Source organism: Podarcis gaigeae (genome assembly GCF_964106915.1).
Source record: "Podarcis gaigeae genome assembly, chromosome: 2".
Classification (NCBI taxonomy): domain Eukaryota; kingdom Metazoa; phylum Chordata; class Lepidosauria; order Squamata; family Lacertidae; genus Podarcis; species Podarcis gaigeae.
Window position 1 is genome coordinate 109113316 of NC_139679.1, and position 27932 is coordinate 109141247.

The window sequence follows — 27932 nt, forward strand, 5'->3', positions numbered from 1 at the left end:
TCACATCTTTGAGTACATTTTAATAAGGATAACTCTAAACAGTTATACAGCACTACAGATTGTGGCGCTGTGGGTTAAACCACAGAGCCTAGGACTTCCCGATCAGATGGTCGGCAGTTCGAATCCCCACGATGGGGTGAGCTCCCGTTGCTCGGTCCCTGCTCCTGCCAACCTAGCAGTTTGAAAGCACGTCAAAGTGCAAGTAGATAAGTAGGTACCACTCCGGCGGGAAGGTAAACGGCGTTTCCGTGCGCTGCTCCGGTTCGCCAGAAGCAGCTTAGTCATGCTGGCCACATGACCCGGAAGCTGTACGCTGGCTCCCTCGGCCAATAAAGCGAGATGAGCGCCGCAACCCCAGAGTCGGCCACGACTGGACCTCATGGTCAGGGGTCCCTTTACCTTTACACATTGCTGAAAACACACTGATAAGTTCTCTTAGCAATTCTTACGACACTGCAAGGTAGGTTGGAATATTAGGGTCCCCACGTTAATTTTTATGTGTGAAGGAGAGGGGGCTAAGGGAGGAGAAAATGAGTCAATTGAACTTCATTTTGACTTTAAATGTAATTGATAATGATGAGGCAATACATCCTGGGTATATGTGAATTTAATCTCATCCAACCCCTAATTAAACAGACTTGTTGCTGCCACACGGGCCTCTGCGATTGTTGGCACAGTGTCTACTTGTGGAAAAAAGTTGTGACAGTTGCAGGTGAAGTTAGGAGCGAAGCCTTGACACTACTTTGGGAATATCGAGGGGGGCATTGATTGCCACAGATTGGTTGCCCTCTCCCCTCTCTCCCTTCCCCCAATTTGCTTCCTCTTGTCAGCTTTATATAATTATAGGAATATTCATGCTGTGCAGTGGTACCTTGGTTCTCAAACGCCTTGGTTCCCAAAGGCCGAAAACTCAGAAGTAAGTGTTCCGGTTTTCGAACGTTTTTTGGAAGCCGAACGTCTGATGTGGCTGTTGGCTATTGTTTTGGGGCGCTTGCACCAATCAGAAACGGCACCGTGGTTTTCAAGCATTTCAGAAGTCAAACGTAATTCCGGAACAGATTAAGTTTGGCACTTTTGTTTTGCTATTTATTTTGCATTTTTGTTTTTGAGGCATTTTCAGTTCCTTTGTTTTTTGTGACTGTGTGGAACCCAGTTCAGCTACTGATTGATTGACTGATTGTGTGACTGCGGAAATGGATAAAAAAACCCCACTCAAACAATGACTATCATCAATGCAGTTAATAATTTTTTATTTTTAAATTTATATAATCTACAATACTGTTTTTTTATTTTATAGTACACTGCATTGGTTATTGCTTTCATTTATGGATCAATGGTCTCGTTAGATAGCAAAATTCATGTTCAATTGGTGTTTTAGGGGTTGTTTTTAAAAGTCTGGAATGGATTAATCCATTTTGCATTACTTTCTAGGGTAAAGCACGCCTTGTTTTTGAGACACTTTGGTTTTGGAGCGGACTTCCGGAACGTATTAAGTTTGGGAACCAAAGTACCACTGTACTTGTATTCAAACCTATCACATACATTCTTTTGCAATTCTTATAACAAGCCTGCAAGGTACGTCAGTTTTATTATCTGCAGGCTGCAAATGGCGGGGAGAGAGAGAGAGAGAGAGAGAGAGAGAGAGAGAGAAGCTTGTCTAGGATACCTGAGTGGACTCATTACAGGAGAGGAGAGGGCAACTCTCAAATTCGTAGCACAAGTGTTCAGCCATTATGCCATGATATCCCTTACCTCTACATGAGAGCCAGCCAGGACCCATGTATTTCATAGCTGCCGTCAAAAAAGGTCATAGATTTTTATTTCATATGGGGACAGAAGAGATGGCCTCTTCTTATTTAACTATTAATTATTTATTTATTGAATTTATATATCTCCCTATACCCGGAGGTCTCACAGCAAAAATCACAATATATAAAATAAAAATAAAAACAATGACCCAATTAACACCCGCCCAAAAAAGAGCCGCATTTTAAAAGGGTATAGGATGTTGATCAGTCCAACAAAATGAACAATTTTGGCTGGCGCCTAAAAGTGTATAATGAAGGAGTCAGGCGAACTTCCCTGGGGAGAGCCTTGCACAGACGAGGAGTCACTGCAGAGAAGGCCCCGTTCTTTCCAAGACCTGCCATGAGGGTTCCTTTAGGGGAAAGCAACAGATTCAGTCTAACTTCCCCCACTCTCTCCTTTCCATGTACATGCTCAAAAGATCCCTGATCTCCCGCGCTCGGGGGTTGGCCGCGTACACCGGCTGCCTCTCCGGCTGCTGGTAAGACCGTGAGACGGACCTCACCACTTCCTGCCAGCCTTCCTGGAGAGGCTCCCCTCTGGTCTCGCAAATGTTGTGCAGGATGCAGCAGGCCACGATGACCCGGGGGGCGTAGCGCTCCCTCACGTCCAGGCGAGAGAGCAGGCACCGCCACCGGCCCCGGAGGCGCTCGAAGGCGGACTCTGCTACCGCGTGGCAGCGGCCGAGGGCGTCGTTGAACCGCTGCTGGCGGGCGTCCAAGTGCCCGCCGTACGGAGTCATCAGCCAGGCCAGCAGCGGGTAAGCGGGGTCTCCGAGGATCACCGGCTTCAGCTGCTCGCCCCCTACGTCCACGGTCACGGCGGGACCAAAGGTGCCTTGGTTCATGGCACGGAAGATGGGCGAGCCGCGGAAAATCCGGGCTGCGGGAAGCTTCCCAGAGCGCCCCGCATAGACGTCCGTGAACCTGCCTCTGTGGTCAACCAGCACTTGCAGGACCATGGAGTAGTAGCCTTTGCTGTTGATGTACTCGGTGGCTCTGTGCGCCGGGGCGATGATGGGGATGTGGGTGGCGTCGAGGACCCCGATGCAGTGAGGGAAGCCCTTGGCAGCGAAGCCTTCCATCACCTCCTGGGCACCGGCCAGGTGGACCACGTGGTGGTAGACGTCGTAGAGTGCTTGGCAGACTTCCATGACGATCCTGGAGACGGTGGAGCGGCCCACCCCAAAGCACTCGGCCACTGAGCGATAGCTATCCGGGGTGGCCAGCTTCCAGACGGCGATGGCCAGCTGCTTCTCGACGGTGATCGGAGCCCGCATGTTGGTGGTCTGCCGCTCGAGGACGGGCCTCAGCCGGTCGCACAGCTCCGTGAAGGTCCTCCGGCTCATGCGGAAGTTCTCTTGCCAGAGATGGTCGTCCCAGTGGGGCAGAACCACCTTCTCCCACCATTCGGAGCGGCCCGGCTGCACCCAGAAGGCCCTCTCCATGATGTAGAGCTCGTCGATCAGACCAGCTAGGACGGCTGGCGACTGGAAGAGGCACGAGCACATCATGGCCTTCAGAGAGTCGATGCTCGATTCCACCACCGCCCGGAGGCGCACCGACGCGGCCGTTTCCACCATCTCCTCCAGCTCGGCCAGGTCATCGCGCCCTCGCGGAAGAAGCTTCCGGCGTGTCGCCAGCCGTGCAAAGATGCGTGACTGGATCCCCGCGACGGTCGTGATGGCGGCCACAGCAGCTGTTGCGGCGGCGAGAGCAGCTGACGCCGTCTGATCGCCTTCTGGAGAAAAGGAAAGACAAGAGAGGTCGTTTCGGGAACACCAGGAAGGAACTGCTTTGTACCAGGGCAGATTCCGGTGATGGAGCCCCGTATCTGCTAGGCAATGGGTCTCAGGAGCCTCAGCGGGGAAAAGCCTTGCACCACCTTCGGCCTGAGCAGCAGATGCCTGAGGCTGGAGGTGCAAGCCAAGTAGTCTCTCTCCAGCTGAGCTGCAGTCCTCCTTATTTCCAGAAAAGGACATTACTTTCATTTTAGGTCAGGTGGGGCTGCTGAGTGGCATTTGTTTATTTATTTATAGAGAGCCAGTGTGGTGTAGTGGTTAAGAGCGGTAGACTTGTAATCTGGGGAACCGGGTTCGCTTCCCCGCTCCTCCACATGCAGCTGCTGGGTGACCTTGGGCCAGTCACACTTCTCTGAAGTCTCTCAGCCTCACTCACCTCACAGAGTGTTTGTTGTGGGGGAGGAAGGGAAAGGAGAATGTGAGCCGCTTTGAGACTCCTTCGGGTAGTGATAAAGCGGGATATCAAATCCAAACTCTTCTTATATTAAAGGCTGCCTATGGCTTCCAACTCAATAGAAATGGTCACCTCATTCTACAACTGGACCTTATCCTGCTGATATTAGGTGCGGCCTATAAAAGAAAGGGCTTTTTCACGCAGTGCATGGTTTTTTAAAAAAATGATTTTCAGTTTTATACATTTCAATAATTTTACAGTCCTTCTAACATTTCAAAACTTGACTTCCTTTCTGCAGTTCCTTAATTTTATTTTAAATATTTTCTGCATATCCAAATTAACTTAATTTACTCATCTATTTTAAACATATACTCTTATAAAACTGCGGGTTATTACAACAACCCTGCCAACGTTCTTACCTGTTTACAGTTCACTTGTAAATATCCAATAAACCATTTCCATTCTTTTATAAAAGGTTTATTTTGATTCTTTATTTTTCTATTTTTGCATATTCCATAAGTTTTTGAGCCCATTCTTCTTTCGCTGGGACTTCTGCTTCTTTCCAATTTTGGGGCAAGTAACATTCTTGCCACTGCAGTCTCAGCACATGGTTAAACTGTGGAACTCTCTCCCACAGGACAGGACACCAACTCTCCTCTTCAACCAGGCCTTTGGCTGATTCATATTCCACAGCCTTTTGAATGTGTTTGTGGGAGGCAGGGGGCCACTATTGTTTCCTTCTTTTTAATTACATTATTTACTTGCGCTTTTACTTTGTATTTTATCTATGAACCACCTAGAGATCTTGCGATGACGGGCGGTATATAAATCTAACAAACAAAATAATAATAATAATAATTTATTTATACCCCGCCCATCTGGCTGGGCTTCCCCAGCCACTCTGGGCGGCTTCCAAAATATTAAAATACTGTGATACATCAAACATTAAAAGCTTCCCTAAACTGGGCTGCCTTCCGATGTCTTCTAAAAGTCTAAAATATGAATAAATAAACCTGGGTGACTCTAAAGAAGGATTGGACAAATTCATGGAGGACAAAGGCTATCCAATGGCTATTAGCCACGATGCCTGTGCTCTATCTCCATGATTGGAGGCAACAAGGCTTCTTAAGAATAAGAATTTTATTACTTATACCCCACCCATCTGGCTGGATTTCCCCAGCCACTCTGGGCAGCTCCCCACAGAATATTAAAAACATGATCAAAAATTAAAAAACTTCCCTAAACAGGGTTACCTTCAGATGTCTTCTAAAAGTCAGACAGTTGTTTGGAAGGGCGTTCCACAGGGTGGGCGCCACTACCGAGAAGGCCCTCTGCCTGGTTCCCTGTACCCTCACTTCTCGCAGGGAGGGAACTGCCAGAAGGCCCTTGGAGCTGGACCTCAGTGTCCGGGCTGAGTGATGGGAGCAAGGCTTCTTAATACCAGTTGAAAGAACCACAGGAGGGGAAAGGGCTCTTGCGCTCGGATTCTGTTTCCCACAGGCATCTGGTTGGCCACTGTGAGAACAGGATGATGGACTAGATGGGCCACCGGCCTGATCCAGCAGACTATTCTTAAGTTCTTACTTTGGGGTGCTTTCACCAACAGTTAAAGTCCCATCTATCTACCCTGAGTTTCCCCAGACAACTAATGTTGGTTCTGGATGTTTGCCGGTTAGGATTTGGGCATTTTTTTTGATTTCGCACGGCTTGTTTTTTAAAAATAAAATAAAAATAAAACTATGCAAAACAACTTTGTTATTGCTGCAAAGGAAAGGGCACATAGAATTTGCAAAAAACCAATTTGTTCAGGTTCCTATTATTCATTAGGCAGAGATCTGTTTGTTTCGGTTCAGCTTATTCTGTTGCTGTGAGTCCTGGGGAAAAAGCATGTGGGCGCAAGGGGCATTGAGGTGACCAACACCCGCTGCATATATTTAAAGGAAGAAGTGGGGCTGGCCTGTGGAGGTCGTGAGACCAAATATTTGAATGCTTCCTCCTGTATAAGGAGAATTTCCACGTTTGAAACTTGCAGTCATGGAAAAGGCCAGGCTACTTCTGTAGGTCCAGGATTTTGCTGTTGTTGGTTTTTTACATTGAATAGGATATAATTTTTTAAAAAGAGAGATTTCCTGCATGTAGTCGGAAATGCTGAAATACCTTTGTGTTTTGCCAGCCGTTGAGAGTAAAAACGACCGTGACATGTTGGTTTAATCTCTCAAAAGCTGAAAAGATCCCAGTGTTTGCAGTGCAGGAGTTTGCACAAGCTAGGGCCAGACTGGAATGACCTTGGAAGCCTGAGAAAGAAGTGGAAGCTGCCTTGTTCATCAGTTTCGCATCCACACCCTTCACGGGAGCCCTTGAAAGATCTTCCTGGTCACACACCCACATTCTCAAATCTAATGAGCTAAAAAAAACACACAAAACCTACCGTCTTTTAATTCTATTAACATGTACCTAGGCACACATCTTTTAAGTCTCTCAATAGCTTTGCAAGAGTTACAAATACCGGTATATACAAAAATGCTATCTTATTCTCCTACTTTGTGAAACGAGCAACTTACTGTGGGCCAGAGGATACCCAGTTTAGATATGCAGTCATACCTTGGTTGACGAATGCCTTGTGAGTCAAACGTTTTGGCTCCCAAATGCCGCAAACCCGGAAGTGATTGTTCTGGTTTGCGAACGTTCTTTGGAACCCAAACGTCCGATGGGGCTTCTGATTGCCTGCAGGAGCTTCCTGCAGCCAATCGGAAGTTGTGCCTTGGTTTTTGAACATTTTGGAAGTCAAATAGACTTCGGAATGGATTCTGTTTGACTTCTGAGGTATGACTGTACTTCAGAAGGCACGCCAGACAGAAGGGACCCAAAGACCAGCAAGCACATTCACCTTTCACCTGATGAAATCAAACTTTTGACTCACACGGTTGCCACTGAAATACTCTTCTGTTATGTTTTTCTGTCCGAGTCCTTACCTGAGCTGCTATTCCTTGGCGTCTCCTCTGTCTTAGGGTCCTGGGGGTCCAGGTTCGATGTTTCTTCTTCTCTCTCCATCCTTAACCTCACCTTAGGCTTTAAAGAAAGGAAAACCAGGAAAGAGAAGGCAGAACTAATACCACCACCAGGGGCTGGCAGATTCCAACAAGGCCTTCCGCTCCTACTGCGCCAAGATGCTGCCTTTACAAGATGAGAAACGCCAAAGAGGCTGGAGACACTCACATACACCGTATGACCATACTGAGCAGGGGCAATGTCTGACATCCTTGGGCATCAGAGCGGATCCACCCAGTGCTCTGAATAGTGCCAGGCACTGTGGCCTATCCACCATTTTAATGCCCACCAGACCCCCCACAGCAACACCACACCCCCATCCGTACTGTACATTGAAAGCAGTATCATGGCTTAGGGCCATCGTACTTATGCGGCCGCCTCTCCTGGTATGCCCTGCAGGGGACCTTAAGGTCCATGAATAACCATAGTTTAGAGGTCCCGGGCCCTAAGGAAGTCAGACTATCCTCCACCAGGGCCAGGGCCTTCTCAGTGATGGCTCCGACCTGGTGGAATGCTCTGTCCCATGAGACCAGGGCTCTGCAGGATTTAACTTCCTTCCGCAGGGTCTGTAAGACAGAACTATTCCACCTGGCTTTCAATTTGAACCTGGCCTGATCTTTTGTTCCCCTTCCTTCCCCCCCTCCCCTTTTTGTGAAGATTGCCCACTCTGGGATCCCACAGTTGGTTCTCCCCTGGTCTCCTCGCTGGCCCAAGTGGGACTAATTTAGGCAGCTAGCCCTGGTGATCATCTAATGTTTATTGGATGGATTTCCGCCCTAAATTGATTTTTGATTTTATTGTTATTTACGCTTTATGCCATATTTTATGCTGGTTTTTTGTAGAATCAATTAAGTGTTTTAAATTTGTTGTTAGCCGCCCTGAGCCCAGTTTCCTGAACCAGGAAGGGCGGGGTATAAATAAAAATTTATTATTATTATTATTATTATTATTATTATTATTATTATTCCGCTCAAAAAACGGTCATGGCTCCCCCCAAAGAATTCTGGGAAATGTAGTTCGTTAAAGGTGCCAAGGGTCGTTGCACGTCTCTGACTACCAGATGGGCCATTGGCCTAGTGAGGCAGGTAGGAGACCCCTATTCCACTCGCAGAGCTGCCATTCCCAGAGTTCCCTGGGGTTAAATAACACATTCCCAGTTCCCAGCATTCTTTGGGGGATGCCATGGCCTTTAAAGTGGCATGACACTGGTTTAATGCTATAGTGCAGAAGATGTCTGTGTTGGACCTACTTCCAGGAAATTGTGCAGCCCGCTGCCGACTTAAAATAGCGACCCTTAAACATGCTTCCTAGGAAGTGAGTCTTGCTGAACTCATTGGCACTTGCTCCAAAGGAAACATGCGCAGGATTGGCTGGGATTGGGGAAGGTGGCCATTGCTCTGTGGTGGAGGTAGTCTTAGGTTTAATCCCAGGCACATCAGGATTTCAGGTAGCTAGCCTGAGAAGGCTTAGGTCAGGCATCCCCAAACTCGGCCCTCCAGATGTTTTGGGACTACAACTCCCATCATCCCTAGCTAACAGGACCAGTGGTCAGGGATGATGGGAACTGTAGTCCCCAAACATCTGGAGGGCCGAGTTTGGGTATGCCTGGCTTAGGGCCTGTCTATGGCAGGGATGGGGGGGTGGATAGCTGGGGGCAACATTGCCCACCATGTCTGGTCAGTAGCTACATTGCCTGTGGTTGATGGGATCTGGAGTCCCACCTTGCCAGGAGAGCCACAGGTCTTCCTTTCCTGACTTGGGAGACTCGCCATTGGGTGGAGCTGCAGCCAATGCATGGCTAAATCAGAGGCAGTCAGTCTTCAGGTTTGTCTGGTAAAGGTAAAGGTACCCCTGCCCGTACGGGCCAGTTGTGTCCGACTCTAGGGTTCTGCGCTCATCTCACTTAAGAGGCCGGGAGCCAGCGCTGTCCGGAGACACTTCCGGGTCACGAGGCCAGCGTGACGAAGCTGCTCCGGCGAGCTGGCACCAGCGCAACACACGGAAACGCCGTTTACCTTCCCGCTATAAAGCGGTACCTATTTATCTACTTGCACTTAGGGGTGCTTTCGAACTGCTAGGTGGGCAGGAGCTGGGACCGAAAGACGGGAGCTCACCTGCCGCGGGGATTCGAACCTCCGACCATACGATCGGCAAGTCCTAGGCACTGAGGTTTTACCCACAGCGCCACCTGCGTCCAGTTTTGTCTGATATCCTATTTATTTTTACCTAGAATACCAAGAGCTTCCAACCAGGCAAAAGGCATACCTCCAGGTGGGATTTCCCCAAATGTGGGTTTCTAACTTTTTTTTTTTTTTTACTACCACCCCCGTCATCCTTAGCTAGCAGGACCAGGGGTCAGGGATGATGGGAATTGTAATCCAGAAATAGCTGCAGACCCAAGTTTGGGAAACCTTGCTCTAGGGCAGGGACAGCCCATATGGTGATTTCCTGATGCTTCAAACTAGGACTCCCAGAAGCCCCAGCCTGCATTGCCAAAGGTCCGGGAGAATGGGAGCTATAACCCAAAACCACTTAAGGGCGCCGGTGGAGTTACCTTGTGTTTTTGAGCAGCAATAATTTATTTCCAGGGCCAGAAATGAATTGAGCCGTAGCTGAATTTCACGCGGAAGTCTATTCCTGATTAGGGATTTTTTTTTCCATTTCAGGAATTTATGTTTAGGTGGAGAACATCATTTCTTCACTGCTGATGGGACGACCGAGCGCTGGAAGCCCTTGCCGATCTAATGCAAACCATCCAGATCTCAGCAGATCTCGAGCCACCTTCCGCCTACCGGATTCCCACTTGATCCAGCATTGTCGGCGTCTTCCTTACACCATCCTCCCGTTTGCATTCAGAGAGGCGCCAGGCTCCTTTATCGCAAGCTGCGGACCACAGGAATCATCTTGCTTGGTCGCTCCATCTGGGAGATGAAAAGATCTCACATTCCGCCCCAGGATCGGATCTCCGGGCAAAGTTGGGTTTCTAAAATCCGCCCCGCACGATTCCTCCGCCTTGTAAGCAGCAGAGGAGACTGGGATCTAATGGGATCCCCCACTTCCTGAAAGTCTCGCGGACTCTGCAAGTGCAGGCAGAAAACGCGCGTGCAGCGTGCAAGGAGAGAGACGAATCCAGGATCGGCAGCAAACCCTCCCCCGACAGCCACGGGACCGAAGAGATCCTCTTCCTGTGGCGGCTGCGCCTGAAGACCTCTTACGTGTCAGCTCCCCTCAGGGTCCTAAAGCCTGCCTGCTCCTGGGAGTTGTTATTCTGGGTCGGCTTCTGCACCAAGATTGTGCCTGCGATGCAGTTCTTGCTTCACCTTAGGCATCATGACTGTGCCCTGGCACCAGGGGGTGGCCCCGCCGCCGTGGGTGCCCGGGGCCGTGGGTGCCATGCAGCATGCATGACCCTGGCACTGAAATTTGTGGGTTCCCGGGCCCCTTCATGGGGGATTTTGTGGGTGCCTGAGCACCCAGTTAGCCGGCACCTATGGCCAAGAGAGGGTGGCGCTGTGGGTTAAACCACAGAGCCTAAGACTTGCCAATCAGAAGGTCGGCGGTTCGAATCCCCGTGACAAGGTGGGCTCCCGTTGCTCGGTCCCTGCTCCTGCCAACCTAGCAGTTCGAAAGCACGTCAAAGTGCAAGTAGATAAATAGGTACCACTCCAGCGGGAAGGTAAACGGCGTTTCCGTGTGCTGCTCTGGTTCGCCAGAAGCAGCTTAGTCATGCTGGCCACATGACCCGGAAGCTGTACACCTTGGCTGGACCTAATGCTCAGGGGTCCCTTTACCTTTATGACCAGGAGAGTCAGGCTCCTTCAGACTTCATGCAGTTCCTCCAGACCCCAGGATTGCCATGGGTGCAGGGCACACAGGGTGATCAACTTGGTCAAGAATCAGCCTGCCCTGCTCAAACAGGTCAGGCATCAACAGTGGTGACCAGAGGGGGGATGACCGCTGGGAGGAGCCCAGAGAGAAGAAACGCTATGGGGCATCTCCAGCGGCACAACTGGATACCTTCATCTGTCCCACTTGCAACAAAACAGGCCTCTCCTACATCCGTCTCTACAGCCACGGCAGGCGCTGTGACTCTCCAGCGGTTTGACTTTACCCCCCCCCCCCGCCCCCAGGTACACTCTTCCATAGAATCATAAAATTGTAGGGATGGAAGACAACCGGAGGCTAATTTAATTCAACCCCCTGCAATGCCAGATTCTCAACTGAAGTACAGTGGTACCTCGGAAGTCGAACGGAGTCTGTTTGATTTCCAAAAACGTTCGAAAACCAAGGCGCTGCTTCCGATTGGCTGCAGGAAGTTGCGGAAGTCGCATCAGATGTTCGGGTTCCGAAGAATGTTCGCAAACTGGAACACTCACTTCTGGGTGTGCGGCGTTTGGGAGCCAAAACGTTCGACTTGCCAAGCAACACATGATACTCGCGAGTGGCTTTCAATTGGCTGCAGCAGCTGTGCCTTTGACAGGAGTCAGATCGTAACAAGCGATAAATGTTTAGCTCTGAGACGAATTCTCCCACCAATCATCCCATCACTGTCTCACGGGGGACGAATTCTCCCCTACCTGTAGCCTTTGGGATGTTACTGGACCTTAGGGATGATGGGTCTTGTAGTGCCATGTCCACCTGGCAGCCGTGGGGGATGTGAAGCTTTGTGTCTGAATTTCCAGTACAGAAATGCTTCTGCAGAAATACTTAGAAGGGAAATGATACCAAGGACGGAGGGCGGGGTTGTTTGGGTCTGCATGGTTCATTGTATATTCGGGCTACCTTTGAAGCTGACTCGGAAACTGCAATTAATCCAGAATGCGGCAGCTAGACAGGTGACTGGGAGTGGCCGCCGGGACCACATAACACCGGTTCTGAGAGACCTGCATTGGCTCCCAGTACGTTTCCGAGCACAATTCAAAGTGTTGCTGTTGACCTTTAAAGCCCTAAACGGCCTCGGTCCTGTATACCTGAAGGAGCGTCTCCACCCCCATCGTTCAGCCCGGACACTGAGATCCAGCGCCGAGGGCCTTCTGGCGGTTCCCTCATTGTGAGAAGTGAGGTTACAGGGAACCAGACAGAGGGCCTTCTCAGTAGTGGCGCCCGCCCTGTGGAACATCCTCCCTTCAGATGTGAAGGAAATAAGCAGCTATCCTATCTTTAAAAAACATCTGAATACTCAGGGAAGTTTTTAATATTTAACGCTGTATTGTTTTTAGCACTTGATTGGGAGCCGCCCAGAGTGGCTAGGGAAACTCATAATAAATTATTATTATTATATTATTATTTGAGCCACCCAATAATAATGTGGAGCCTGTTTGTTATAATGTGTCTAGGTAGGAACAGCTGGTTCTTGCATCCCAGAAAACAAAAGATGCTCCAGGCCATTCTCAAAGAAGAGGCGGGTGTGTCAACAAGAGACCTCTTCACATAAACAGACCCAGTCAGGCAGACCCGTCTGACAAGGTCTTTTCACCTCCGCCACCTCCAAACCCTTCTGCAAAGGACAAATCTACTACTTCTCTGGCGTAGCACCACCCCTAACCAGAAGCCTGCAGAAAGGCCATGGGTAGGCAAACTAAGGCCCAGGGGCCGAATCCGGCCCAATCGCCTTCTCAATCCGGCCCGCGGATGGTCCGGGAATCAGCATGTTTTTACATGAGTAAAATGTGTCCTTTTATTTAAAATGCATCTCTGGGTTATTTGTGGGACATAGGAATTCGTTCTCCCCCCCCCCAAAAAAAGATAGTCCGGCCCTCCACAAGGTCTGAGGGACAGTAGACCGGCCCCCTGCTGAAAAAGTTTGCTGACCCCAGAGAAAGGCCATCCCAGAACCCGTTTTCTTGCCTTGTCCATCCTCCTTCTTGTCCGCAGCAACCTTGCTCAACCCTGCCTCCAAGTGTCCTCTTCTTCTCGCCTCCCCATAGACTCATAAAAGCTGGAAGGTACCCCAGGGGTCATCTAGCCCACCCCCTGCAATGCAGGAATCCTGCGCACAGCCATCCCTGGGTGGGCTCAAAACACCAACTTTCTGGTTAACATCCATTTGCACTGAACCATTGCGCTCTTATCCATTATCGTTTGTTTTTGTCTCCATCTTTCAGCCACTCTGCTCTTTATCCTTCCATCCTCTGGGCTCCCTTCCACCCCCCCCAGTTCTAACACCGCCACCCCTCTTTTCAACACACACATACGTGGAGTTTTCTTCCAGCCAAATCCATTCTTCATTTCCTTCCCAAGCGATTTGTCAACAGTATGTTAACTATCACTTCCCCTTCTGCACTTAGAATACTCGACAACATTCCATGATGTCGCAGCAGCTTAGCCAATGGCTGCGTGTTATTTCAAATGCCAGCCTATTCTTTTAACCTATCCAAGTAAGTCATTTTCCAGCATGGGGCTTACAACTTCCTGCATACAGTAGAAGTGGAATAGAGGAACCATACATTGAAGATGTTGCCTGTAGGTTTATATATGTTGGCTCCCAACCACTCAGACAGATTGTGGGAGGGGGCTGTTTTGTCCCTGCTTTATTCTGTATTTTGTGTTCACCAAGAGGTGCATCTGAGATCCTTTGCAATGTCACAGAAGACGCTGCCACCAACTTTTCCCTATCCATGGTCTCCAGGCCATCCGTCATTGTAAAAATGTGCCTGGAGACAGACAGGTCCTGTAGAGAGAAGATGAGCCATGGTGCACTGGCAACAGCACAACCAGACGCCTTCATATGCCCCAGCTGCAACAAAACATGTCTCTCCTGTATTGGCCTATACAGCCACAGCAGGTGCTGTGACTCTCCAACAGTTTGGCTTCACCCCAAAAGGCGTGCTTCTCCATTGTCTTCCGAGACAGATGCCGACAAAAACCCTTCACCCTAAGGTCCCAGATATGTGACATATATCTATATATCTATGTGTGTGTTTTTGCGTGTATACATATAGAGAGAAATAAGATGGCACAAAATGGTTTTGTGTTGAGTGGCACGTGAGTCTCTGTGCTACAACATTTTTCTCCCACCCCTTATTTACCAGAACTAGTAATGTGGGGAAAGAAAGGGGAGGGGATGAAAGAACCCCACCCTCCAACCTTTATCCCCCCCTTCCTAATTACACAACTGGCCAGCCAAAATCATTAATTGCAAAAAAGTTTTTTAAATTCCTGAAAAAGAAACCTACAACCCGTTACGAACGCAGCCTGGATGTCCCGCACGCTAACGGAACTACAGCCAAAGAGCGCCGCCACAGCCACACCGCCGCCACAGCCGTCTTGGGAGTCACCTCCGGTACCTCGCCCTCGCCATGGACCGCCTGGTGGACCCCAAGCGCAAGGGAGAAGCATCTGCCGCGTGACTGGGCTGCCCGAGCCGGGGTAAACGGGCCTGCCGGGTTAAGGCCGGGGCCGGGGGAGCCTGGGCCTCTGCCTGCTTTCGCACGAGCGACTCTAGCAGTTCCGTCTGGCGGTTCATGAGCGCAATGATCTGCTCAGTGTCCACGCGGTCCCGCTCCCGCTCCTCCAGATCGGCCTTCGTGTACTCTCCCAGGGCTGCCAGGATCTGGTCGGTGGCTGCCTGCACCCTTCTGTCAGCCGCATGGGTGATTTCCAGCGCCAGATCCTGCCTGTTTTTCCTCTTTCGCTTCCGGATGTTGGCGAGGCGCTCTGCGGCGTACGACCTGGTGGGGTCAGGCAAGGGACTTGGGGAGGGGGTTATGGCCCCGTCTGAAAAGCACGAAAGAAAATTATGCTTACAACTCACTTCCTCGACAGCAAGTCCCATCGAACAAAGTGGGACTTTCTGAGTCAGCATGATTCGGATTTTCAGCGTTAACTTTAAGAAGCAGTGCATGAGTTTGCTTTCCCCCCCCCTCTTCCTCCTATTTTCCTTTTGTGTTGTGTCATTTTTTGGTGTAGCTTGATTTTTTTAAAAAAATGATCTGTAAGCTCTCTCTACCATGGGTTGGTTCAACTGAGCCACAGTGCGAAGGAAAGACCAATGTGTTGGTTCCTATCCATCCCTTGCGAGTCGGCTTCTTGGTACCTACCTGCCTGGTTGCTTGTGGCAAGAAAGAAAAATGCATCCTGGTAACTCAACAGGGAAGAGTTATGCTTTGGCCTGTGGGCCACAAATAACTAACATAGTTTTGTGTGGCTCGGCAAGCTCCTGCAGATGACCATGGGCGAGTGAAGTTTGCAGACCAACTTGCAAGGCTGTTCCCTCAAACAGCGTCCCTGTTGACATGAGACAAGCGCTTGCTGTCAGTACTTTCTGGAAATGAATGACATTTCTGGAAACACTGAAGACGGATTTGTTTCGACACAATTCTCCACCTTGAAGAAACGGCCTTAGGTTGAACAATACAAAACGAAAACGTCAACTTGGTTTTTAAAAGCTTTTTTGTGTGTTTGTGTGTGTTCCGCTCCTTCTGTGGCCTGCCTGCCAATTGCCTTGAGACAGTATGTAAAAAGCGATTCATAAATTAATAAGGCTACCTATTAACATAACTCCACCTATTAGAAAGGATTCTTCCTTACCCCAGGCGAGCATCTAATTTACATCCAGTCATTCAAATGATTAACCTCCAGAATTGGCAGTTCTTATCTGCTTGTTTTGTTCTGTTCTTACCTACTGTTGAGGCAGAACTGCCCAGTTTATCGCAGGGAGGAGACAGCAGAGGTGGAGCTGGACTGCTGGCTTCTGCAGTTCCTGAAGAAAGACAGAACACTGATTAATTTCAGGAGCATAGCTGGCCTTCGTCCACAGCAACAGCCCTAGCCCCCCTCTGCTTCTGGTCTATCGTATCAAAAACCACAACGTATGCATATTGTTGTGCAGAATGGACTGAGGAAATGCTTGGGGGCAGATGTGTGAATGCAGAAAGCATAAGAATGAAATGATCATCATATATAAAACACACCGCAATCCCTTGCGCATTAACCCAGCCCTTGCATTTTGATTATCGAGTTCAAGAACGTAACAGTCTTGTCTTCAAGAACTATGCTGGGAGCTAAAGACAACCAAGACTTATGAAGGACCGGTTGAAGGAGATGTATGTTTAGCCTGGAAGAGAGGAAACAGGATATCCATCTTCAAATATCTCAAGGGCTGCCGCGTGGAGGATGGAGCAAGCTTGTTTTGCTCCTGCTTTAGAGGGTAGAACCAAAACCAATGATTCAAGTTACAAGACAGGAGATTCTGACTAAACATCCCATAACTAAATAAGGTAAAAAGGTACACTACCCCTGGACAGTTAAGTCCATTCAAAGGCAATTATGGGGTTGTGGCGCTCATCTCGCTTTCAGGCCGAGGGAGCCGACGTTTGTCCGCAGACAGCTTTCCGGGTCATGTGGCCAGCAGGACTAAACCACTTCTGGTGCAATGAAACACCGTGACGGAAGACAGAGCGCATGGAAACGCCGTTTACCTTCCTGCTGCAGTGGTACCTATTTATCTACTTGCACTGGCGTGCTTTTGAACTGCTAGTTTGGCAGGAGCTGGGACAGAGCAACGGGAGCTCACTCCATCGTGGGGATTTGAACCGTCAACCTTCTGATCAGCACGCCCAAGAGGCTCAGTGGTTTAGACCACAGCACCACCTGCGCTCCTTTATAACTAAATAACTGCATGCGCTGATGCAAGAGGACTTGCTCCCTCTCGCCTCCTGCAGAGCATGTGCTTCATGCCCTCCCCAAATCTGCTCTGGAGGCTCGGAGGCAACCTCAGAACAGATTTAGGGAGCACAATGTGGGGGGTGGGAAGTCTCACTGCGCAAGCAGAAGTAGCTCTTCTCTTGCAAGGTTTTATCGCTACTTTGGATATGACTCACTGTCTGTAACGCTGGAGATATTAAGGAGCCATTGTGGCAGGCAGTCACTGGTGTTTTTTTTCATCCTCCGCAAATTTCTCCAGTGAACCTGTCTAAGCTGGCCGGCTGTCACTACATCTCATGGTAAAAGGTAAAGGACCCCTGGACAGTTAAGTCCAGTGAAAGGCGACTATGGGGTTGCGGCGCTCATCTCGCTTTCAGGCCGAGGGAGCTGGCATTTGTCCGCAGACAGCTTTTCAGGTCATGTGGCCAGCAGGACTAAACCGCTTTTGGCGCAACAGGACACCATGGCAGAAACCAGAGCGTACAGAAATGCTGTTTACCATCCCGCCACAGCAATACCTATTTATCTACTTGCATTGGCGTGCTTTCGAACTGCTAGGTTGGAATTAGCTGGGACAGAGCAACGGGAGCTCACCCCGTCGTGGGGGTTCGAACCACCGACCTTCCGATCGGCAAGCCCAAGAGGCTCAGTGGTTTAGACCACTGCGCCACCCACGTCCCTGTACATCTCATGGTAGCTAATGTGCACCACCAGCAACACACTGGCCAAGCAGCAGTGCATTATGGGAGAGGGATGACAGCCAAGAGGCACAGTGACACAAAATCATCCGCTTGGATCTACATGCTTATAACAAGTGCAGCAAAGGAGAGGAGGATATATATATATATATACACACACACACACACCCTACTTTTCTTCAAGGAGCTCCAGGCTGCACATGGTTGTCACCCCACCTCTCAATTTTATCTTGGCAAAAACCTCGTGAGCTTCCTGGGGATTCGAACCCTGCCGTCTCCCATCACGGCCTGCCTTCCTAACCACTACCCCACAGTGGCTCTCTGGAGTCCTGCGGCATGTTGAAGACCAAGTTATTCCACTTTTTTCGCAGGCTTTGGACTGTTTAACTAAATGTATGCTGCAAAAGCAGCAATTACGCCACGGTAAATGGATTTGGCCTTCCAAATGCCACAGTAGCTTTGACCTTTCACAGCAACAGCGGGTCACTTTTATTTACCCTTATGGTGCAAAAGTGCTTAGGAGAGAGAGACTTTCTGTTCCTCATCAGGCAATGGCTTTTCCACCTGCCTGGCCCCACCCAGCCTTTCCCAGACTATAACTTTGAGAACAGCAGCAGCAGCAGCAGCAGCAGGGAAGTGAGGAGTTCAGGGATATTTTTTTAATACAGTTTTATGTTGTGCTTCTCAGTTTCTCAATTTGATCCTTTTACATGGTTTTTGTATGTTTTGTGGTATTTTGCTGTTACTTTTATTGATTGCAGATTGGTAATTCTTTATTGTGGTTGAACTGTTTAATTGCTATTTGCTAATGTTTAATTTTACTGTTTTACTATTAGATTCTGATGGATTGCTGAACGTTGCTTTGTTTGATAGAAGTTGTTTATTTTAAAGTTATTGCGACTTTTATATTGGATCAGATTGTTACTATTAATGTTTGATGTTTTAATATGTTTTCATGTCTTGGAAGCCGACTAGAGTGGCTTGGGCAACCCAACCAGAGGGCAGGGCATAAATGAAATATTATTATTATTATTATTATTATTATTATTATTATTATTACTACTACTACTACTATTATTATTATTATTATTTATTTTGATAGACAAAGTTAACCACACTCGCAGAATCACAGAATTGCAGAGTTAGGAGCATTCCTGAGCAATGAAGGAATTTCAGCTATTAGCATCCAAAACTCAGTGTAGGAAAGGTTATTTTACATCTCTAATTTCAGCATTGGATATCAGCGCTTCTTGGGTGAAAGGCGGAACACACATTAAAGTCAATGTAGTGGTACAGGTGGTTAAAGTGTCATACTAAGACCTGGGAGACCAGGCAGTATTTTTTTTTCTGGGGGTACTCAAGGGTAAAGCTAAAGGACCCCTGGACAGTTAATTTCCGTCAAAGGTGACTATGGGGTTGCGGCACTCATCTCACTTTCAGGCCAAGCTAGCCGGCGTTTGTCCACAGACAGCTTTCCGGGTCATGTGGCCAGCAGGACTAAACAGCTTCTTGTGCAACAAGACACCATGATGGAAGCCAGAGTGCATGGAAATGCCATTTACCTTCCTGCCGCAGCACTACCTATTTATCTACTTGCACTGGCGTGCTTTTGAACTGCTAGGTTGGCAGGAGCTGGGACAGAGCAATGGGAGCTCACTCCATCACGGGGATTTGAACCGTCAACCTTCCGATTGGTAAGCTCAAGAGGCTCAGTGGTTTAGACCACAGTGCCACTCGCGTCCCTGTACATCTCATGATAGCTAATGTGCACCACCAGCAACACACTGGCCAAGCAGCAGTGCATTATGGGAGAGGGATGAAAACCCTGTCGCAGGGATTTGAACTGCCAATCTTCCGATCGGCAAGCCCAAGAGGCTCAGGGGTTTAGACCACAGCACCGAACTGCCACCCTTTTTCCCTAGACAAAAAGAACTGGCTAAAAGTGTGGCATTTACTGCAACGACTTCATGGTGAGAACCGGCACTTTTTTTTCCTACAAGAAAAGCACGGAGACCCGGGTTCAAATCCCCACTCTTCCATGAAGCTCAATGACCTTGACCTTGGACTACTCACAGGCTCTCAGCCTAACTGACCTCGCAGGGTTGTTGTGGGGGATTAAATGAGGTGGACAACCATGTACGCTACCTCGGCCTCCTTGGAAGAAAAGGCGGAATCTAAATGCAGGAAAATAAAACAAAAGACACTGTCTCCCAGGGATTGCTTTCTTCAAAAACCCATCCCACAGGGCTCTCCTCAGGACACCAAATGCTGCCACTGACCCGTGGGAGACGTCACAGGCATTTCGTCGGGGGCTTCCTCCTTTATGCGCAGTACAGGGAAGCCGCCCCCCAGGCTGGGGACCTGGGGGGGCGACCGCGTCCTTAGAGCCAGCATCTCCTGGCTGCCCACTTTGGCCCCCTCCGCCGCAGCTTCTTCCTCAGTGGAGCACTGAGACATTGAGTCGGCGACAGACGCCCCGCGGCGGCTCAAGGCGGGCAGCACCTCCGGGGGCGGGACGTCCGCCTCGTTGGCCAATAGGTGATCGAGCTGGTCGTAGAAGAGCCAGGCCAAATGTCCTTTCCCTGGGGAGTTGTTGGCCTTGGCTATGCGGTAGTCCCTCTTCAGAGTCTTGATTTTGGAGCGGCACTCTAGGGCAGAGCGCTTGTGGCCTCTCTGCGCCATCTTGCTGGCCACCACTTGGAAAGTCTCAATGTTCCGGTGGCTCCGCTGCAGCTCCTGCTGGATCTCCCGCTCGCGCCAAATGACCAGCAGGTCTATGATCTCGGGGTAGGTCCACGTGGTGCCGCGATACTGCCTGTAGGGCGCGATGGCTGGCTCAGGCGTTTCGGCACCTGGAAAGCCAAGTGGGAGAGAGGTGAAGCCAAGTGGGAGGGAGGTGAAGCCAAGAGGGAGGGAGGTGAAGAGAGAGAGAAAGGTTAAATCAGAAAGAACAGGGTGGGGAGAAAACAGCTGAGAATGTTTAATTACTGGTATCTTTTTTTGCATGTGTGTCCTGAAGCATCACAATAATTTTTAAACTCTTGAAACAGAGGGAGGTGTCAACAAAAATAAGGACTGCACTAGATTTGACACTAAGAAAATAGAAGGTTTACCAGCATTCCTCAAGTGGACTCTGCTGTACAGCAGGCTTGAGGCACACAATGCACGGATCCCCTGGGATAGCTCAGTCGGGAGAGCATGAGACTGTTAATCTCAGGATGGTGGGTTTGAGCCCCACATTGGGCAAGAGATTCATGCATTGCATGGGGTTCGACTAGATGACCCTCGTGGTTCCTTCAAACTCCACAATTCTTTGATTCTTCTTTGATGGTTTGAATGAGGAGGGTGCATCTTCCTCAGTGCTGAGTGAGCACAACCTGCTCACTCAAACTCTGGGCAGACAGAGGGAGAATAGACTTCCTTGCAATGAGGTTGAGGGAACGTTCTTTCATATGTAGTGGACCTGTAAAATGGTAAAAGAGCATTGGGAAATAATTCATAATGAATTGAAAAAAAAATGTTTTAAAGTACAGTGGTACCTTGGGTTAAGTACTTAATTCGTTCCGGAGGTCCTTTCTTAACTTGAAACTGGTCTTAACCTGAAGCGCCACTTTAGCTAATGGGGCCTCGTGCCGCCAGACCACGATTTCTGTTCTCATCCTGAAGCAAAGTTCTTAACCCGAGGTACTATTTCTGGGTTAGTGGAGTCTGTAACCTGAAGCGTATGTAACCTGAAGCGTATGTAACCTGAAGCGTATGTAACCTGAGCTACCACTGTACTTTTTTAAAAAAACAACACACCAGAGTCCTTTTTGTTGGGGATAATTCAGACGGAAATTCCCAGGTGTCAAAAATGGTTATTAATGTATGCCACTACTGCGGCTTGTGTTTTGTTAGCCCCAAAATGGAAATCGAGCAAAGTCCCAACTAAAGAAGAATGGCAACTTAAACCGATGGAATATGCGCAGCTTGCAGACCTAACATAAGAGAGCAAGGGGGACATAGGTTTAAAGATTGGAAAATGTTTATTGAATGTATGGGGAGAAATTGTGTACACTTGAAAACATTGGCAGCATTAACATAAATTCAACATTGTAAACAAGTTTTGGTGGATGTAATAATGGAATACCAAATGGTTTAGTTTACAGTGGTACCTCGGGTTAAGTACTTAATTCGTTTTGGAGGTCCGTTCTTAACCTGAAACTGTTCTTAACCTGAAGCACCACTTTAGCTAATGGGGCCTCCTGCTGCTGCCGCGCTGCTGGAGCACGATTTCTGTTCTCATCCTGAAGCAAAGTTCCTAACCTGAAGCACTATTTCTGGGTTAGCGAAGTCTGTAACCTGAAGCGTATGTAACCTGAGGTACCACTGTATGTAAAATAAACAGGGATTTATGATATGCAAAATGAACTATGGAAAGAGAAGAAGGGAAGCCACTGACATTTTAAGCTTGCTTAAATGAGTATTCTAAATTGCAAAGCAGAAGGTTTAATAAAAACTATAGTGAGAGAGAGTAGGCTTCCTGGTTAGAAGGCATGCGCTAGCCCTTCCAGGTGGAGTTGGCCCCTCACCTAACTTGCTTCCAGGCAGGATCCGCCTCCCTCTCGCAGCTTGCTCACTTGGGATCCACGGCTCTTCCTCAGACTCAATCTTGCAGATAAGCTCTGGCTCGTCAGCAGGCAACCCTGCACAGGAAGGAGCAGAAGAGCAGCAAGGCCCAGGTCAGTTGGCCGTTCCACCCATCATTGGCAAGGGAGATGTTCTCCATTGCTTCACCCCAGTCCACAATAAAATGAATTCCATCATTACTGGATGGAGGGAGGAAGGAAAGAAAGAAAGAAAGAAAGAAAGAAAGAAAGAAGGGAGCAGGATTTGGGGTTCTTACCCAGCAAGGCCATCGTTGCAAAGTTGTTCTGCATGACAACACCCCCAGCACAGGGCTCTTTGGTTCTGGTCCAAAACGGCTCCCTGATGAAGTCCCACCACTGTTGGGCTCAAGAGTCACCACCATCCAGAGAAATACACGGGGCCAAATGTCTCCTCCCACGGTTTCGACCAAGGAACTGTGACATGTAGGGGGAAAGCAGAGGAAACAGTGAATCATTTGGGAGTACCCAATGCTGCAACAGTAGGACGCGGGTGGCGCTGTGGTCTAAACCACAGAGCCTAGGGCTTGCAGATTGGAAGGTTGGCGGTTCGAATCCCCGCGACGGGGTGAGCCATTTCTCTGTCCCTGCTCCTGCCCACCTAGTAGTTCGAAAGCACGTCAAGGTGCAAGTAGATAAATAGGTACCACTCCAGCGGGAAGGTAAACGGCGTTTCCATGTGCTGCTCTGGTTCATGCTGGCCACATGACCCAGAAAAACTGTCTGTGGACAAACGTCGGCTCCCTCGGCCAGTAAAGCACCGCAATCCCAGAGTCGTTCACAACTGGACTTAACTATCAGGGGTCCTTTACCTTTTACCTAATGCTGCAACATGGTTGAAGCCAAAGCCTGCTCAGCCTGTCTGTTGTTGTTTTTTCTGATTCTGCGCTTCTAACTCATTCAAGAATTTCTTGTTCTCTAGCATGTCTTGGCCCTTTTCATTTTCCTGCTCCATATGCTTGGAATCACCTTCCAGGAAGCAGGAATCACCTTCCTTACTCCATATGTTCAAATCTGTCTTTAAAATTTGTCCTTTTTTTCTGGAGCCTTTGGCTCTGGATAGCTTGTTCTGTTATACCCGGTGTAACTGTCTGTGAATCAGTGCCATTTTAAACTATTGATGTTTATTGCATTGTTTATATTAGTTGCTTTAGACCAGTGGTTCTCAAACTTTTTTCTCTGGGCCACACTTTCAGAATAAAAAATTGCTTGCATACACCACAAAATATTTTATTGATAAGAAATACATTGGGGAAGGGGATGCAACAACTTCTAGCGGCGTTTGATTTATAACATAGAACACAACTGCTTTATAATATGATCATGGGGCAGCCAGAAAGTATAAAATGATGCAGCTACATAAGAACATGAATCATTCCCAAAATATAATATTGATTGTCCTTGAATCTTCCTGCCACACTTGCCATCTTCTCCTGGACTGACCATGGCTGATTATCAGTTAAACATCTGGCAAGTTCAGATGACAACCTTGAGCTAGGCTAAGAGCTTTGAGAACTTAAAGAAGGAAAGTCACTTGATCCTGCGACAGTCCACATATATATATTGGCCTATTCTAACCTCTTTTTCTTAATGGTGACTGCTCCTTCTCAGGCTGCACGGAAAAAGCATCTTGGCTCCAGAAGTTCATTCCGATTGCGCAGATAAAATATAACTGATAGATTTCTACAGAATGGGGCATTAGTGTGTGAAAACAGTCCAGATCCAATGATCCCCAGTTGTGGCATCAGGTGACAGTCAGGTAGGTTGCCCCGCCCACTTGTCAAAGTTGGCCCACGAAGGGCAAGTTCTAGCCCCGCCGGAGCCAAAATGTAGCCCCAACAACCTGGCAAATAGATCCAGCGTCATTGTGGCTGAAGCCCAAGCTCAGAAATTAGGAGTTGGGCATCCAGCCTCCCCTCTACTAGACTCATCGGCCTGCCAGTCACACAAACACTCATGCGCGGTATATATATAAAATTCAGGCTACCACGCCAAAGGCAGAAACCAAAAGGGCTGCCAAGAGCCACTTAATTTGCCTGATGTGCTAATAATGTGCTATTACGTAGTTTGGCAGTCATTAGGTGGCACAGGATTTAGTTGTGTCTGGGTGAAGTCAGGCATTTCCTGTTACTGCTCTTGTGGGAAAGAAACAACCAAATTCTTGTCTAGCTTCCAGCAGTTTTCCAGAGGAAGGGGATCCTAAGAGGTCCTCTAGCCCAACCCCGCTGCTCCATACAGGATCTACAATACAGGGATGCAACTACAGCACCCCTGAGAGGGCCACCAGGTTTCGGAAGCTGCTGTGAGCCTTCCGGGACACGCGACCCCAGCAATTTCAGGGTGGTTTTTTCCTCCTGGGTCCTGCGTCAAAAGCAGCATTAAAACCTGCATAACCAGTTTGAACAGAGATCCCAGCTGGTGGGGTTGGGGAAAGAGACCGCAAGTATACGTTGAGCAACAGCGATGGCTCTAAGATGCCACCTCTGAATTTCAGAAGAGGTTATTTTCTGTGCTGGGAGCATGTCTCTGTGGTTGGTATAATTATTCCTTGCCCACCCTTCACCCTAAGGTCTTGGGAAATTGCAACACCAAACTGCAATATTAAAAACAGTTTTATCGTCACAAAAATAAGGCAGGCGCTAAAAATGTACACCTCAAAAGCAAGGGTAGAGGTGCCACTCTGTGGGGAAAGACCCCTACAACTCAGAGCAGGCATGGGCAAACTCCGGCCCTCCAGATGTTTGGGACTACAATTCCCATCATCCCTGACCACTGGTCCTCTTAGCTAGGGATGATGGGAATTGTAGTCCCAAACACCTGGAGGGCCAAAGTTTGCCTATGCCCGACTTAGAGGTTGCAACAGAGAATGCCCTCTCCCAGGCCAAGGCATTTAGGGCTTCAAACACTATTTTGAGCACCTTAAATCGGGGCTGGAAATGAACCGGCAACCAGTCCAGCTGCTTTAAAACAGGTGAGATCTTAACTGGAAGCCCAGCCAGGAATCTTGCCTGATGCTTTGGGGAGAACAGTGGGCAAGTCGTGTCTGCCTAGTGAGGAAGGTGGCTGAAACCAGATTCCAAACGCCTTGTTGGTTTGTTTAAAAATAAGAGCCACCGCTTGGGAAACTGTCCCGAGACAGAAGGAAATCAGAGTAGCAAATGCAGCACAACATATCTGGGGTCTGTCAACTGCAGGACCAGCAGAACAATAATTTCAGACTCAGTCTAAATGAGAGGGTTTCTCCCCACCCCCTCCCCAAGGCTGGGGGCATAACAGGGTTGGCTCCCGTAGCATGACAGTTGTGTCTGTTCACACTTATTCCACCACCATCTTTGATCAAATAGCACTGCAGGTTTTTTTGACAGCTTCCAGACTCTTCAAAACCATTTGGACCGGGCTCTTTGGTGGGGCAAAAGAAACCAACAATGCATGCACACACATCAGGACAACACTGCCTCTCTCATGCCACCAGCAACTCTCTCTTAAAAGTAAATAATTAAAGTAAAGGTAAAGGGACCCCTGGCCATTAGGTCCAGTCGTGGCCGACTCTGGGGTTGCGGCGCTCATCTCGCTTTATTGGCCGAGGGAGCCGGCGTACAGCTTCCGGGTCATGTGGCCAGCATGACTAAGCCGCTTCTGGCGAACCAGAGCAGCGCACGGAAACATTGTTTACCTTCCCGCCGGAGCGGTACCTATTGATCTACTTGCACTTTGAGGTGCTTTGGAACTGCTAGGTTGGCAGGAGCTGGGACCGAGCAATGGGAGCTCACCCCGTCGCGGGGATTCGAACCACTGACCTTCTGATTGGCAAGTCCTAGGCTCTGTGGTTTAACCCACAGCGCCACCCACGTCCCCATAATTAAAGTAGTAACGTGATAAAAATAAAAATCAGAATTCAGGCCCTATACATTATCTTGTGAATCGCCCTGAGATCTTTGGATGAAGGGTGGTATAATAATAATAATAACAACAATAACAATAATAATAATAATAATAATAATAATAATAATAATAATAAAGCAGTTTCATACCAGACAAAACCGTCATGGCTTCCCCTAAAAAATCCTGGGAGCTGTAGCTTGTTATGGGTGCTGAGAGCTGTTAGAGGAGACCCCTATTCTCCTCACAGAGCTAAAGCTCGCAGACGTTCTTAGGAAGAAGAACTGATTGTTAAACCACTCTGGAATTGTAGCTCTGAGAGGGAGACAGGGTTCTCTTAACCACTTCCAGCACCCTTAACGAACTACAGCTCCCATAATTCTTTGGGGGGGAGGAAGCCATGATTGTTTAAAGTGCCGTGAAGACACACCTCTTTATCCTAGCTTTTGACACTAGAGGTGTATATTTTTAGCACCCCTCTTGATTGTAAGTTTTTACTATTGCGCTTTAACAATGAAACCCACCCTGGAACCATGGGGTGAAGGACAGATAAGTTAATTATTATTATTATTAATAATAATAATAATAATAAAGTGCAGCTGAGGCCACACACAGAGGGAGGCAGGGGTGAGTGTGTCAACTGAGGACCCCAGGACTAAAAAACGAGAAAGACACTGGAGTTTCAGTGAGGAAAGGGGGCAGAGTGGCAGTACTGATCTCAATTTTCTTTAGGGAATTTGAAGAAACCAGGGGCAGAAGCACCTCGCTTCTTGCCCTGGACTTCTCAACCTTCTCTTCCTCATCCGGGTGGATTAATGCAGACATAAATAGGAACAACCCCCCCCCCCCAAGCCTCCCACCAGTTTATTGCTGTCCTCTCAGAAACAAGTTCCACTGAGTTCCATCATGCTGCGCTTATTTCACAAGCAGAACTTCACCAACTCCACCCCCGGCTTACACAGCCCCAGGGAAAACGTCCACCAGCACAGACCACCACCCTACTTTCCCCAGCCCAAACAAGTCGTTCTTGGCAGGAAGAGGGGGATCTCAGCTCCCCCTAATCGCCTTCTCCACTTCTTGTGATTCTGGATTTCTAGTAATCATTATTAGGGGGTGGGGGGTGGGATTTCTCTTTCTGCAAAGTCCAGAGGACTTGCTGCTGTTTCCTCACCCGATCCACCGCACACCCATTCCCAAACCCCAAGATCTGCAAGAGAAGCAGGAAGCAAAAAAAAAAAAAAGAAAAAAGCACGTGAGAACGCGCGATCACGGGAGCTGGGGTGTCCACTCGCACCCCAAACTCTGATGCACTTCCAGGGCCACCCCGACCTGCCAGAATGACTCACACTTCTCCCAACTCCGGCCAGGTCTTAGAGACGCACCTTTTTCTCTTTTTTTATCCCCCTACCTGCTGGGGGTTTGGTTTCTGCAAAAGCGACGCGTCTGCAAAGGCTCCGCGATCCCGGAGCGCGTTTGCAACGCGAGGAGGAGGAGGCAGCCTCGCCGCCCGCGGCTGCAATGGCTCCGGCTGCTGCTGCTTCCGAGGAAAGGAGGCGGAGGAGCCTCGCCAGCACGTCCACACACTTCGCGGCACCGAGCGGGGGAAACATGGAAAAAAAAGAAGACCCAGGCACTCGGAGCTGTCGTGGCTTCCCTTGCAAGGCAGCCCGGGTACTGTAGTTCGGCCAGAGGCGGCGCCTCTCTTCGCCGGAGTCTCCCTGTTCCCCGCCGGAACTACAACTCCCAGAGTTCCCTGGGAGAGAGCGGACCCGGACTAGCTGAACTAGTTTTGGAACCGGTTTGTGTTTGTAGTGCAGATGCCGAGAGGCGCAAGCGGCGACCAACGCCTTGGAATGGGGGCGGGGGGGGTGCGATGAGGGTTTCAAAATATATATTTTACGGAGAGCTGAGCAGCCAAATTTGCATGGCTGATTGTGGGGGTTTTTGTGGTTTTTTTTAAAAGTTGTGATTTTGTTCCTGGAGGCTTTATGGAGCCTGGAAGGAACGCTTTTGTT

At 48.9% G+C, this 27932-nt stretch overlaps 2 protein-coding genes across 4 annotated transcripts; both read right to left on the reverse strand.

Moving 5' to 3' along the window:
* Positions 1-1863: 1863 nt before the first annotated feature.
* LOC310837639 (uncharacterized protein) lies at positions 1864-10755 on the reverse strand. 2 transcript variants are annotated; one of them, XM_083724550.1, is made up of 4 exons: positions 10523-10755; positions 9842-10490; positions 6974-7070; positions 1864-3546 (listed from the first exon to the last, which is right to left on the reverse strand). In XM_083724550.1, exons 2-4 carry the CDS (start codon positions 9899-9901, stop codon positions 2180-2182), a joined length of 1524 nt encoding a protein of 507 aa, XP_083580676.1. In that variant the 5' UTR covers positions 9902-10490; positions 10523-10755; the 3' UTR covers positions 1864-2179. The 2 variants fall into 2 exon arrangements, with proteins under 2 accessions (XP_083580676.1, XP_083580677.1); XM_083724551.1 differs by having other exon boundaries at positions 9604-10490.
* Positions 10756-14180: 3425 nt separating this feature from the next.
* Positions 14181-27583, reverse strand: LOC310837779 (uncharacterized protein). 2 transcript variants are annotated; one of them, XM_083724874.1, is made up of 6 exons: positions 27326-27583; positions 22278-22455; positions 21964-22077; positions 19672-20244; positions 15670-15750; positions 14181-14765 (listed from the first exon to the last, which is right to left on the reverse strand). In XM_083724874.1, the coding sequence occupies exons 2-6, from the start codon at positions 22309-22311 to the stop codon at positions 14323-14325; spliced, it is 1245 nt and encodes a 414-aa protein (XP_083581000.1). In that variant the 5' UTR covers positions 22312-22455; positions 27326-27583; the 3' UTR covers positions 14181-14322. The 2 variants fall into 2 exon arrangements, with proteins under 2 accessions (XP_083581000.1, XP_083580999.1); XM_083724873.1 differs by lacking the exon at positions 27326-27583 and adding an exon at positions 22851-23024.
* Positions 27584-27932: the final 349 nt, after the last annotated feature.

Excerpts from the sequence above, each read along its gene's own strand:
- LOC310837639 (XM_083724550.1), bottom strand. The coding sequence starts at position 9,901 with ATGCAAACGGGAGGATGGTGTAAGGAAGACGCCGACAATGCTGGATCA. Across the intron at positions 7,071-9,841 it reads CTGGATCAAGTGGGAATCCG|CCTAAGGTGAGGTTAAGGAT; the intron begins GTAGGCGGAAGG and ends CTTTCTTTAAAG. Across the intron at positions 3,547-6,973 it reads GCCAAGGAATAGCAGCTCAG|AAGGCGATCAGACGGCGTCA; the intron begins GTAAGGACTCGG and ends CCTTTTCTCCAG.
- LOC310837779 (XM_083724874.1), bottom strand. The coding sequence starts at position 22,311 with ATGCAGAACAACTTTGCAACGATGGCCTTGCTGG. Across the intron at positions 20,245-21,963 it reads CCTGCCTGGAAGCAAGTTAG|GTGCCGAAACGCCTGAGCCA; the intron begins GTGAGGGGCCAA and ends TTGGCTTTCCAG. Across the intron at positions 14,766-15,669 it reads CAGTTCTGCCTCAACAGTAG|ACGGGGCCATAACCCCCTCC; the intron begins GTAAGAACAGAA and ends CGTGCTTTTCAG.